The following is a 13,852-nucleotide window of genomic DNA, read 5'->3' as shown; positions in this document are numbered from 1 at the left end:
TGAAAAGTTAACCCGGGGGGGGTAACATTTTTGTTAGAAACATATTTTGCACTACAACCTATAAGGTAGATCTTAAATAAGTATGCGCGCGTAGCCGCACATATCTTATAAAATCCAGGGTCGGCGCGCAGCCTGCCTCCATTCCCTCCACGTCCCCCCACCTTCCCCTCTCTAACCCACCCCCCAGCCCTACCTAAATCCCCCCCTACCTTTGTTGTGCAAATTACACCTGCTTGAAGCAGGCATAACTTGCGCGCACCGCCTCGGCATCCCCCGGCACAGGCTGCAGTGGCGGGGGACTCAGGACCGCCCTCCCGGCCCTCCCCTGACACGCCCCTTTTACAAAGCTCCGGGACTTACGCACGTCCCGGGACTTTGCGCGCACTGGCAACGTAAATCCGGTAGGATTTATGCGTGCAGGGCTTTTAAAATCTAGCCCTATGTGCACAAGTTGCTCTCCTTACACAAGATTATAGAAGATGCTCCTAGCTCATGTTTTCTGTATAATTTTTATGCACACAAATCTTTTCCCTGTTTGCAAACTGGTCAGAGCAAACAAAATAGAAGTGACGCAGGAGAAAGCTGCATTCTCAGCCTTAGACACGACTTCAGTGTCCTTAGCATGGTCACTGCACCATAGAGATGTCAAACATCTCAGCACATACTCAAGGCACACTGTGACTATTCAATAAAGCTAAACAAATACAATACTTTCATTACTTGTGGCTTTTGTTTCTTTTATTTGCAACAAAAACTATATAAAAATTATTGCATTTCATGTTACCCAATTCCTGTGATGGTAGTGTTTCTCCCGCAGCATTTCCGGCTGTTGAGGTGTAATGTTTGAAGAACTGTATTTCTGATTGATTATTTAAAGCCTCGGTGCTGTTTTGTCAACTTTATTGACTAGACATCTCAGAGGCATCCTTCAGATAGTTCTCCAGCTTGCAGTATTGAAGTAACTCTCACTAACACAGAAGTAAGCGTTTGGCTAAAAGTAAACTGGTGGAGGGGTGGAAGGGAATTGGGGCCGGAGGGTGCTGGAAGCCAATAGAGACGGGTGGGAGGGAGAAAAAAGGGGGGGGGGGGAAAAATGGATAAACTGTGTAGCTTGCTGGGGAGACTGGATGGGCCGTTGGTCTTCTTCTGCCGTCACTTCTATGTATGTAAACAATATCCTTTCTCTAAAACATTATGTAGTACTGAACACAGTTTCTGTTAATTACAAAAGTAAAATAAATGATTAGTTTTCTAAGCCATGGGAAGAGAAATAAAATGTAGGCTTCCGCCAAGCGCTCCAGTTGACTGTCCATAGTTATCAACAAGAACATACCGTAAGCTTTCTAATCCCTCTTACCCCTATAGATCCAGGATGTTTTTAGCAAAATGACATCAGAGTGAATGAAGCAGATCTGAGCTAGGAGTCATAAAGCAATTAAAGACACAGGCATTATTTGCCAAGATCATTTTTATGCAAAGATTACCACCCAGAAAATAAACCTAGTCCTCCAAAGCACACTTGAAGCAGAGAATTAGAAAAGGCAACACAGAAAGCAAGAAGTTATATGGTTTTTTCAAACACTTTACTGTAGTACAGCCAAACCTCAAATCACACCTTAAAAAAAAAAAAAGGGGTGGGGGGAACATGTAGAGATAACAGAAACATTATCAAATTAAATAAAGAGGTTAAATCTAGTCAGCCAGTCATCTTAATATTGTCTGGACAACAGAGTAATTTATTAGAGAGCAAGAACGATCTTTTCAGTCTGGATATTTCTCATTTGACAACAATTCAGCACAAACTTTACTGAGCTCTATGCAATCATTCATTTTTGCTTCATCATGGTTTCCTGCATCTGTCAGCTTCAGTTCCACAGTGTCATCCCTTCAGTAGTTGTCACACTACTTCCTCCCCTCTTCCTAGTTCTCTTCAATCACAGCCCGCTGGGTTTTCAGAATATCCACACACGAGAAATTTGCATACATTGGAAACCCACTATGTGCAAGTTTGTCGCATGCGTATTAAACTATAAATATCCTGAAAACCCAACTGGTTATGGGGTCCCTAGGATAGGTTTGGGAAGCCCAGTTTTAAATGTTATAAAAAAAAAAGGGCAGATCATGTTGGAGCTGGGCCATTAGGATTATAATCTGAAAGACAGATGTCATAGAAATTTGAAGTGGAGGGAACAGAACCCAACTAAAAATCTCCAATACTTGGGCCAGCAATGCGGCAGTGCTTGGTGCGGGCATGCAGATGAACAGAGGATGCTGCGAAAGCAGTGGTCATAGCCTCCAGGGGGAGGGAGTGTCAGCCATCACTCCACATCACCACCTAAGTACACTCACTCAGGGTTCAGGTGGTTGCAAACAAATGTTCACAACTCTGTAAAGAAGCAATGCCCAGGTCCAGCTGAGGTGGAAGTTCAGCAGAGAAGGAAGGGCCAAGCCAAAACAACCTCCACTAACTACCCATATTGCTAATAAATTATCATGGACAAGTCACAAATATCTGTATGTCAGTGATGTCAACAATGAACTTAATATAAGCTTTTGGGAAGGGACTTATTGTATCTGAAAGAGTGCTGTAAACTGCCTTGGGATACAATTGGAAAGGTGGTTCAATAATACAATATACTTAAAATATTCATTCCCCTTTCCCAGAAGGGCTGTCTAAATGCTATTTGGAAAACACGCGGTAAACTCTGATGTGGATAGCCGAATTGTTCCTTGTTCTGGTTGCTGGTTCCCCATCGTCCATTTCCGGTTCAAGATCATCCACCAACTCCACAGTAGAGGTGTTGGCAGCTACCTGCAGGGTGCCAAAACTGCCAGCCTGCAGTTGGAGAGCAACATTGATGGCCCGGTTGATGGCCAGCCCCAGACCATGAATGCAGATCTCATTGAAGCCTCCACCTTCCAGCAGCTTCCGACAGCGGGCCAGCTGGGCTTTGAAGTCTGTCTTCATGTTAACGTAGACATCATTGCTGCGCTTGGGGAGCTTGCGGGGAAGACGCCGGCGCAAGGCATGCTCAGCCCGGTCCATCTCTATGTCCAGGCCTCCAGCTACCTTCGGCTGCAGGTGTGAAGTAGGTCGGTTTTCAGCCATGGCTCCCAGGCAGCTATATGTAAATAAAAAAAAAGAAATGGCACCCCCAATCAGTTGGACATAGGAATTTTCTCCTGCTCCTTTAGACATCCAAAAACTACGGCTAGGATCCTGCATCATGAGCCTTCATTCACCAAAACCCAGGGCACCCCCCCCCACACACACACAATTTTGTATCCCCTTCCAAATAACATAATAATCCAATTATTACAGTGACAGTCCATGTCTCCTTCCTAAACCTTACAATCATGGACCTAAAGTCCAGTTTGTCACCAATGCATAACGAGTTGGACTCCCTCACCCCAGGGGCTGGGAGCAACCCCACATGGCCGGGGTGTAGAGTCCTGCCCTGAGAATCAAACCCAGCTCCTCCAGGATTGCTGTACACAGTATGTCTGCTGAAGAGGAAAAAGCAGTAGACCCAGACCATAGAAAAGCCTCTTCTCCTCAGCATGGGGGGGAAAGGAAAACCAGGAGCGCTGCAGTGTGAGGAGGAAAGGGAAGCTGATCATGAGTTTACAAAGCCCCTCTGGCAGCCATGTGGAAGCAAAAGAGGCTCCAGGTGTGGTGTTCCCCTCACCCAAATGCACCCTTATAAACTGTACTGTCAGACTCTAAATGGGGTTTGTAGCCCAAAGAAAGACATGGCATAGTCCAAAACTAGCCCAAGTAACTCGGAGAAAGAAAAGTCCCAAGCCCAAAAGTAACCCAATCCTCATAGGACCAAATAAAGCCAACATAAAAATAAATATTGAAAATATTTATTTCTGATGTATGTATTTACAGCTATGTCAACAAGAAGATATCCAAAACTATACACAACCATTAAATAAATACTTAAACCCCTCCCTTACCTCATTATACACAGGAGGCCATTTTGGCATTAGTCTTAGTCCAACTGGGAATATTTCTGACTTTGAAGATAACCGTGAATCCTGATACAGCAACTTAACCCCTCAGCAATTTAATTTTTTTCCCCCAAAAGATTTGAGAGAGAGGACAGGAGCAAGACAGAGAAGGAAGGTGAAAGAAAGCAATAAAAAAAAAGCAACTTCTACTGTATAAAGCTGCTTACTGAACTGTGTCCTGCTAAGCTTGTGTACCAATATGTGACCGTACATGCAGCTGCAGGATGTGGGCTAAGCAGAAAGTGAAGGACTTAGGAATGGCCAACATAGGATACCAATTACAAAAGGAAAGTGCAGACATTGGTAAGAGATGATAGTCATAGTTGGTGATTCGATTATTAGGAATGTAGATAGCTGGGTGGCTGGTGGGCGTGAGGATCGCCTGGTAACATGCCTACCTGGTGCGAAGGTGGCGGACCTCACGCGTCACCTAGATAGGATTTTAGACAGTGCTGGGGAGGAGCCGGCTGTCGTGGTACACATGGGCACCAACGACATAGGAAAATGTGGGAGGGAGGTTCTGGAAGCCAAATTTAGGCTCTTAGGTAGAAAGATTAAATCCAGAACCTCCAGGGTAGCATTCTCTGAAATGCTCCCTGTTCCACGCGCAGGTCACCAGAGGCAGGCAGAGCTCCAGAGTCTCAATGCGTGGATGAGACGATGGTGCAAGGAAGAGGGATTCAGTTTTGTTAGGAACTGGGGAACCTTTTGGGGAAGGGGGAGTCTCTTCCGAAGGGATGGGCTCCACCTTAACCAGGGTGGAACCAGACTGCTGGCGCAAACCTTTAAAAAGGAGATAGAGCAGCTTTTAAACTAGAACAAAGGGGAAAGCCGACAGTCGCTCAGCAGCGCATGGTTCGGAGAGATGTATCTTTAAAGGATACTAATGATGTATTAGAATTAGGGCATCCCGACAGTAAGGTTCCAATAATTAGAAAAGTAGTCCAAGTGCCTGTAACTAAAAACTCACCTGAGCTAAAAAATTCTAACTTATCCCTATCAATTAAAAAGCAGAATAAAAATACAATCAAAAAACAAACTTTGAAATGTTTGTATGCTAATGCCAGAAGTCTAAGAAGTAAGATGGGAGAATTAGAATGTATAGCAGTAAATGATGACATAGACTTAATTGGCATCTCAGAGACATGGTGGAAAGAGGATAACCAATGGGACAGTGCTATACCGGGGTACAAATTATATCGCAATGACAGAGAGGAGCAGTCGGGAGGAGGTGTGGCGCTTTATGTCCGGGATGGCATAGAGTCCAACAGGATAAACATCCTGCATGAGACTAAATACAAAATTGAATCTTTATGGGTAGAAATCCCTTGTGTATCAGGGAAGACTACAGTGATAGGGGTATACTACCGTCCACCTGGTCAAGATGGTGAGATGGACAGTGAAATGCTAAGAGAAATTAGGGAAGCTAACCAAATTGGTAGTGCAGTAATTTATTTATTTTATTTATTTAATTTCTTTTCCTATACCGATGCTCAAGACTAGGTCTTATCGTACCGGTTTACAATGTAACTGAGGGGAAACCAATTAACATCAAGGTAGAAAGTAAAGTTACATTAAACAGGGAGCATAAAACCTGGGCAATGGAAGACAGTACAGAGTTTAAACTAAGAAACAATTAAAGAGAGATAAATATATAAATCAACAAAAACTGTAAGATACAAAAACATAGGTTTATCTTAGGCAGTTATTAGCCTGGTATGTCCAGAGGGAGAAGGAAAGGGTGAGGTTGGGTGGGGGGAAGGGATTGGGGAGGGGTGGGGGAGTGAGAGTCAGTGATGGTTGAGGAGATCCTTCAGCGGTAGGCTTCTGCGAACAGCCAGGTTTTCAATTTCTTTCTGAAAGTTGAATGGCATTGTTCTTGGCGTGATGGGAGACTTCAATTACCCCAATATAGACTGGGTAAATGTATCATCGGGTCACGCTAGAGAGATAACGTTCCTGGATGGAATAAATGATAGCTTTATGGAGCAATTGGTTCAGGAACCGACGAGAGAGGGAGCAATTTTAGATCTAATTCTCAGTGGAGCACAGGACTTGGTGAGAGAGGTAACAGTGGTGGGGCCCCTTGGCAATAGTGATCATAATATGATCAAATTTGATTTAATGACTGGAAAAGGAACAGTGTGCAAATCCAAGGCTCTCGTGCTAAACTTTCAAAAGGGAAACTTTGATAAAATGAGAAAAATTGTTAGAAAAAAACTGAAAGGAGCAGCTACAAAAGTAAAAAATGTCCAAGAGGCGTGGTCATTGTTAAAAAATACCATTCTAGAAGCACAGTCCAGATGTATTCCACACATTAAGAAAGGTGGAAAGAAGGCAAAACGATTACCGGCATGGTTAAAAGGGGAGGTGAAAGAAGCTATTTTAGCCAAAAGATCTTCATTCAAAAATTGGAAGAAGGATCCAACAGAAGAAAATAGGATAAAGCATAAACATTGGCAAGTTAAATGTAAGACATTGATAAGACAGGCTAAGAGAGAATTTGAAAAGAAGTTGGCTGTAGAGGCAAAAACTCACAGTAAAAACTTTTTTAAATATATCCGAAGCAGAAAGCCTGTGAGGGAGTCAGTTGGACCGTTAGATGATCGAGGGGTTAAAGGGGCACTTAGAGAAGATAAGGCCATCGCGGAAAGATTAAATGATTTCTTTGCTTCGGTGTTTACTGAAGAGGATGTTGGGGAGGTACCCGTAATGGAGAAGGTTTTCATGGGTAATGATTCAGATGGACTGAATCAAATCACGGTGAACCTAGAAGATGTGGTAGGCCTGATTGACAAACTGAAGAGTAGTAAATCACCTGGACCGGATGGTATACACCCCAGAGTTCTGAAGGAACTAAAAAATGAAATTTCAGACCTATTAGTAAAAATTTGTAACTTATCATTAAAATCATCCATTGTACCTGAAGACTGGAGGATAGCAAATGTAACCCCAATATTTAAAAAGGGCTCCAGGGGCGATCCGGGAAACTACAGACCGGTTAGCCTGACTTCAGTGCCAGGAAAAATAGTGGAAAGTGTTCTAAACATCAAAATCACAGAACATATAGAAAGACATGGTTTAATGGAACAAAGTCAGCATGGCTTTACCCAGGGCAAGTCTTGCCTCACAAATCTGCTTCACTTTTTTGAAGGAGTTAATAAACATGTGGATAAAGGTGAACCGGTAGATATAGTATACTTGGATTTTCAGAAGGCGTTTGACAAAGTTCCTCATGAGAGGCTTCTAGGAAAAGTAAAAAGTCATGGGATAGGTGGCGATGTCCTTTCGTGGATTGCAAACTGGCTAAAAGACAGGAAACAGAGAGTAGGACTAAATGGGCAATTTTCTCAGTGGAAGGGAGTGGACAGTGGAGTGCCTCAGGGATCTGTATTGGGACCCTTACTGTTCAATATATTTATAAATGATCTGGAAAGAAATACGACGAGTGAGATAATCAAATTTGCAGATGACACAAAATTGTGCAGAGTAGTTAAATCACAAGCAGATTGTGATAAATTGCAGGAAGACCTTGTGAGACTGGAAAATTGGGCATCCAAATGGCAGATGAAATTTAATGTGGATAAGTGCAAGGTGATGCATATAGGGAAAAATAACCCATGCTATAATTACACGATGTTGGGTTCCATATTAGGTGCTACAACCCAAGAAAGAGATCTAGGTGTCATAGTGGATAACACATTGAAATCGTCGGTTCAGTGTGCTGCGGCAGTCAAAAAAGCAAACAGAATGTTGGGAATTATTAGAAAAGGAATGATGAATAAAACGGAAAATGTCATAATGCCTCTGTATCGCTCCATGGTGAGCCCGCACCTTGAATACTGTGTACAATTCTGGTCGCCGCATCTCAAAAAAGATATAATTGCGATGGAGAAGGTACAGAGAGGGCTACCAAAATGATAAGGGGAATGGAACAACTCCCCTATGAGGAAAGACTAAAGAGGTTAGGACTTTTCAGCTTGGAGAAGAGACGGCTGAGGGGGGATATGATAGAGGTGTTTAAAATCATGAGAGGTCTAGAACGGGTAGATGTGAATCGGTTATTTACTCTTTCGGATAGTAGAAGGACTAGGGGACACTCCATGAAGTTAGCATGGGGCACATTTAAAACTAATCGGAGAAAGTTCTTTTTTACTCAACGCACAATTAAACTCTGGAATTTGTTGCCAAAGAATGTGGTTCGTGCAGTTAGTATAGCTGTGTTTAAAAAAGGATTGGATAAGTTCTTGGAGGAGAAGTCCATTACCTGCTATTAAGTTCACTTAGAGAATAGCCACTGCCATTAGCAATGGTTACATGGAATAGACTTAGTTTTTGGGTACTTGCCAGGTTCTTATGGCCTGGATTGGCCACTGTTGGAAACAGGATGCTGGGCTTGATGGACCCTTGGTCTGACCCAGTATGGCATTTTCTTATGTTCTTATGTTCCTACAAACCATGGGAAAATAGTACAGAAGGAGAACAAACATTTGGACATGAAAGAAAGAATGAATGTTTGGGTGCAGGTGGTCTAGGGAAAGGAAGCCAGGCCAGAATGCTGCCTTTAGAAATGATCAATACTTGGCAAAGGAAATTAGGACAAAAAATGTATACAATCCTTGTAAGATTGTAACATAAGCAAGGATGAGCCTAGGGGGTTCACCGCCTTGCTGAGCCTGTGTTTTTCGTTCTTAGACACTATATTGTGATTGGCTATCATTTATTAACTACAATAAACATTTTACTAAGTTACTAACAGGCCGATACAGTACAGTGCGCTCCGGAGCGCACTGTTAGCCTGCTATTGGACGCGCGTTTTCCCTTACCCCTTATTCAGTAAGGGGAGGAAAACGCACATCCAACCCACGGCACCTAATAGCACCCTCAACATGCAAATGCATGTTGATGGCCCTATTAGGTATGCGCGCGGGATACAGAAAGTAAAATGTGCAGCCAAGCCACACATTTTACTTTCAGAAATTAGCGCCGACCCAAAGGTCGGCGCTAATTTTTTCCGGCACCGGGAAAGTGCACAGAAAAGCAGTAAAAACTGTTTTTCTGTGCACCCTCCGACTTAATATCATAGCGATATTAAGTCAGAGGTCCCAAAGAGTAAAAAAAAAAAAATAAATTTGAATTCGGCCCGTGGCTGTCGGGCCGAAAAATGGACGCTCAATTTTGCCGGCGTCCAGTTTCCGAGCCCGTGGCTGTCAGCGGGCTCGAGAACCAACGCCGGCAAAATTGAGCGTCGGCTGTCAAACCCGCTGACAGCTGCCGCTCCTATCAAAAAGGAGGCGCTAGGAACGCGCTAGTGTCCCTAGCGCCTCCTTTTCCCCGTTTCTACCGCACCACCTAATTTGAATACTGCATCACGCGCACCGGCGAGGGGCTGGTGCGCGTGCCGGGAGAGCGGGCGTTCGTCCACTCTCCCGCAGACTTTACTGAATCGGCCTGTAAAATATCTCAGAGTCACATGTTTGGTATATTGGGGATAAAACCATACACTACCAATATTTAATTTATTTAAAAACATCTATTCTGCTTGTATCCAATGTTCATGATGGATTACATATCAAACATACATAATATAACATACCAAACATAAAAAAAGATACTAATAAATTAAAAAGGATAACAAAATGATCAGTGTGAAATATTCCTTTTCGATTTTCTTTTCTCCTGCACAATGTACCCAACAGCCTCCCCATCTCTTCCACCCCTTCCATCTCACCCTTACTCCAAGCCCAGTGCTTTCAGGTGTGCATAACGGGGTGGCAATAGGTTGCAGAATCGGCAGCTGCCCAGTACGAGGCCTACAGTCTGGCAAATGTGATCGCAGTGGTGGGATGGCACAGGAAGATTAAGAGGTTGCTGGGCTGCAGCACCTGGAGCTGATGTCATCTTCTGAAGGGGACCTCAGACTGATGGACTTTATGCTCCTGGCCTAACATATTTAAGCCACACCCACATAAGCGGAGCAAACACAGACCCTGGGATTATTTTTTTCCATGGTTCTGTACTGTTAATGTGCCACCGCTGCACAGCCAATAATGAGGTTAAGAGCAGCAAGGGCAGGCTGTAGGCAGGGACAGCATTGCTGCAACAGCAAGATGAGTTCCTCCAGTGGCAAGATAAGAGCGGGGCAGTCAAGGTAATGTCTTCTGGCTACTTGGTACTGCTGGTGTATGGCTCCTGGAGTCTCCAATAGATTACAATTGTTCTTGCAGGATCTACTTCTGAGACAACAGGAGCTATATATTAGGTGGGTTAGACTTCTAATTGCTGTGGGAATCCTGTAGCAGAACTAGTAGGGGCAACACCCAAATAGGAGCCAGGAGACACTGATTTGCTGGAGCCCATCCCATGGTACATGTGTGCATATGAGTGAGAGACTGAGTGCATGTACATGTGAGCAAGACAGCATGTGCATCTGAGTGAGAGTGTATATGTGAATGAGTGGGAGAGCTTGTGTATGTAAACATGTGAGTGAGAGAGATGGGGTAAGCTTGTGAGGGCATGTGCAAGGAAAAGGGAGAGAGAAGGAGAGCATGTGTGAGATTTTATTAAAATCAGGGAGAGAAAGTGTGTGTGAATGAGAAAGAATATGTCTGTGAATATGAGAGTGTCTGAGTGTATGAATGAGCAAATGTGTGAGAGAATGTGTGTGAGAGAGGAGAATGTCTGTGCACCTCCAATCATGGATTGGAGGGAGGGTGTCTTATTGCATTTATTTATAAAGAATTTTTACAATGGCATTGCAAATCTAATTGAAGAAAATTCAATATAATTCAAAAATATAAAAAAATACATTAAAAAAACTTTTTTTTTAATTCTGCTTTTTCAGGCACTTCAAAGATTACATTCAGGTATGGTAGATAATTATTCACGCAAGGCAAGGCCCCTATGGGGGGGCTTTAGGTGGCATGGCAATGCAAGGAAAACAGTACAATAAGACAATCAATACTTGTCCAATAAACCCATATCAGTTTTTAACATTTAGATCGCTGGAGGAAGCTGGGCTGTTTGTTTTATTTATTTATTTTTACAGTCCCAGGTCAGAGACATAGAGACTGAATAAATCGGGGAGGGGCGGGGGGGAAAGAGTGCGCAGTTCCTACAGGGTAGCAAAAAAGCTAGCCCTGGCCCTGTTCCTGTCTCTGCCCGATACTCCCTTCATGCCCCCCCCCCCCCATTCTACCACCCTGTTATTCTCCCCACACACTCCCCTCTCTGCCCGCCAACTCTCCTCTTTTGTTTCTCACCCCACTCCCCTCCCATACCTTCCTGCCTCCACTTATTCTACCCTTGACACTGCACCAGATTACCCCCACTCGACCTTCTTTTTGCCCTCTTTTAATGGTATTACACATCCTCTTTTTCCCTGAAGAGTCTTCCCTTAATCTCGTCTCTTACCTTCGGATTCGGTTCCCAGGTAGCAACTGGTTTTAGGAGGCTTCAGCAGGTAAATAGGGTGAGGTCAACAGCTTCGGGTTCAGGGCCGCAATGAGGGGATAATTCATCAGCGAGTTCAGCAGTGAAAGTAGACAGCCTTGTTTTCTCAAAAGCTGTGAGCCGGTGGCGGTAAAAACAAAACAGACGCAGTGTCTAAAAAGATCTCTATCCCTCTGTACGCACCTTCTGTAGTCTGCAGCAGCAGTCGCGTTCTGTACGTGCCCTGCTGTTTCTATCACCGCTGATTGGCTGCTACCGATGAGTCATCACTCTGCGACTACTGACTGGCTTGCCCGAGGCAAAGAGAATGACAGGCATTCACCTCCAGTCACCCTTCTTTTCACAAGATTGGCTCCACCTCACCTCGGTACGTCACGTGATAGGGGTGAAAGGGGGAGATGGCTTTTACAGGCTGTTGCCGGATTGGGCTATTTCACGCCTAATTTGACTACGTTTTTCCCCTTTGTGCGGGATAAAATATTTTCGTACGGGTTGGCCTAATTTTGGGCTGGGCACCTGAGTGCTAGCAATTCGCTAGGTTGGTGTCGTCTTACCTTTAGGCACAGGACAAGAACACTACTAATCTTTTGGCCGTTGCCACGTGACAGAGGAGTGAGGCTAGGACCCTCCCTTCCCTGCCCCTCGCTTTTGATGGGTTGACACGTTGAAGGCTTGTTTTTGAGACTTTGCTTTAGCAGCACAACTCCCTGTGTCGTCATTATGACTGAACTGAGCAGGGTCCCCGCCCCCCACCTGTCACGTGCTATGCTCTGGTATGTGCTGCTAGCAGCTTTACGTGCACCCCGCCCCGAGCAGACACCTCGCATTTTATCATGGAGGGGGCAGCTGAAGGGAAAAACAGACATTAGTGCACAGTGCTTGTTTCTCTTTGCATTTATCTGCCACTAATTAACGAATGTCTTTTCAACATAATTAATATATAGTAGCAGCAATGATTATGACCAGCAAGTGAGTTGAAATAGTAGTCTTGGGGGAATTCTGCACCAAAATTTAAAAATTCTACAAAATTCTGTATACTTTATATTGGTCAAATTAACACAATAACTTAATTGTTTAAGTCTTTTTTTTTTTTTTTTTTTTCTCCTTTATCTTTTGGTCATCAATGTTACAACGTTATTGTTAAATTTTGAACTTATGTACACTGTTCCAAGTTTCATAACCTTGTTCTATGTAATGCCTTTTGGCAATTTTCATGTTCTGTTTCAATGTAAACCGATGTGATCTTTATTTCATATAGGAACACCGGTATATAAAAATCTAAAAATAAATAAATAAATAAATATACAGCACAGGCAGGGCCAGCGCTTCCCATTTGGGAATGACCGATCTAGGTTCAAACTCATTCACAAGCCTAAGCGGTTTTACTTTATATATAAGCAACTAATCATTTTTTTTATACATTTTTATATGTAATGCAAATACCGACACAGACGCAGTGTCGGGCAAGTATGTTTTGAGTGTTTGAGCAAAATACACCGGTTGGAAAGAATCAGCACACTAGTGCATAAGATAAGTGGGTTATTAAGTATTAACTGCTGTACTTTATCATCATCCATCGAGAGGATTATTTATTTATTTAACTATTTTCTATACCGACATTCATGATACAAATCATATCGGTTCACAAGGAACAGAGGGGTTGTAAAAATAATATTGAAGAGGAAGAAAAGTTACAATAAAACAAGGTTATGTGAACTTGGAAACAGAAATGTGCCGGAGACAGAGGAAGAACATTGTAAACTTAACAAGGCTATACTGGAAGTGCATTGGGTCGGAAAAAAGGCACTCTAAATATATATATAGAACTTATATACAATCATGAAATTGGCTAACAATGCGGGGCTGTGACAGTACTGGGGGGAGGATTAGCAGGAGTTAGGAGGGGAGAAGGGGTAGGGAGAGGAGGGGAAAGGGCTATGGGAAGGCTTGTTGGAACAGCCAGGTCTTGAGTTTTTTTCCTAAAGGTCACCAGGCAGGGTTCCTGTCTAAGGTCTGGAGGCATGATATTCCAGATGGCTGGCCCCGCTGTTGAGAAGGCTCATTCGCTGGTGGATGTACGAGTGGTGGATTTAGTGGTGGGGGCGTGCAGGGTTCCTTTATAAGCCTCTTATAGGTCTTGTTGAAGTGTGCAGTCTTAGCGGGATATGAAGGTCGAGTGAGTGCTGATTGTTTATGGTCTTGTGAATAATGGTGAGGGACTTATGTAGGATTCTGAAGCTTATGGGGAGCCAGTGTAGATTCCTGAGGATGGGTGTGATGTGATCTCCTCGATTGGTGTTTCTCTTACTTGGGTGACCATGGTGGTGGAAGGGGTTGGCAGTGAAAATTCAATGTGATCAAGGGAGATGAGGAGGAGTTCGGT

General features: G+C 43.6%; 1 protein-coding gene across 2 annotated transcripts; it reads right to left on the bottom strand.

Annotated features, from left to right (window-relative positions):
- Nucleotides 1-1,381: 1,381 nt before the first annotated feature.
- POP7 (POP7 homolog, ribonuclease P/MRP subunit) lies at nt 1,382-12,078 on the bottom strand. Of its 2 annotated transcripts, none has more exons than XM_029581636.1 (2): nt 11,653-12,078; nt 1,382-3,122 (listed from the first exon to the last, which is right to left on the bottom strand). In XM_029581636.1, exon 2 carries the CDS (start codon nt 3,107-3,109, stop codon nt 2,681-2,683), a length of 429 nt encoding a protein of 142 aa, XP_029437496.1. In that variant the 5' UTR covers nt 3,110-3,122; nt 11,653-12,078; the 3' UTR covers nt 1,382-2,680. The 2 variants fall into 2 exon arrangements, with proteins under 2 accessions (XP_029437496.1, XP_029437495.1); XM_029581635.1 differs by having other exon boundaries at nt 11,431-12,073.
- Nucleotides 12,079-13,852: the final 1,774 nt, after the last annotated feature.

The sequence above is a fragment of the Rhinatrema bivittatum genome, chromosome 16 (assembly GCF_901001135.1).
Source record: "Rhinatrema bivittatum chromosome 16, aRhiBiv1.1, whole genome shotgun sequence".
In the NCBI taxonomy this organism is placed as follows: domain Eukaryota; kingdom Metazoa; phylum Chordata; class Amphibia; order Gymnophiona; family Rhinatrematidae; genus Rhinatrema; species Rhinatrema bivittatum.
The sequence above is the reverse complement of the archived record's forward strand: the minus strand, read 5'-3'. Positions and strand labels throughout refer to the sequence as shown.

Excerpts from the sequence above, each read along its gene's own strand:
- POP7 (XM_029581636.1), bottom strand. The coding sequence starts at position 3,109 with ATGGCTGAAAACCGACCTACTTCACACCTGCAGCCGAAGGTAGCTGGA.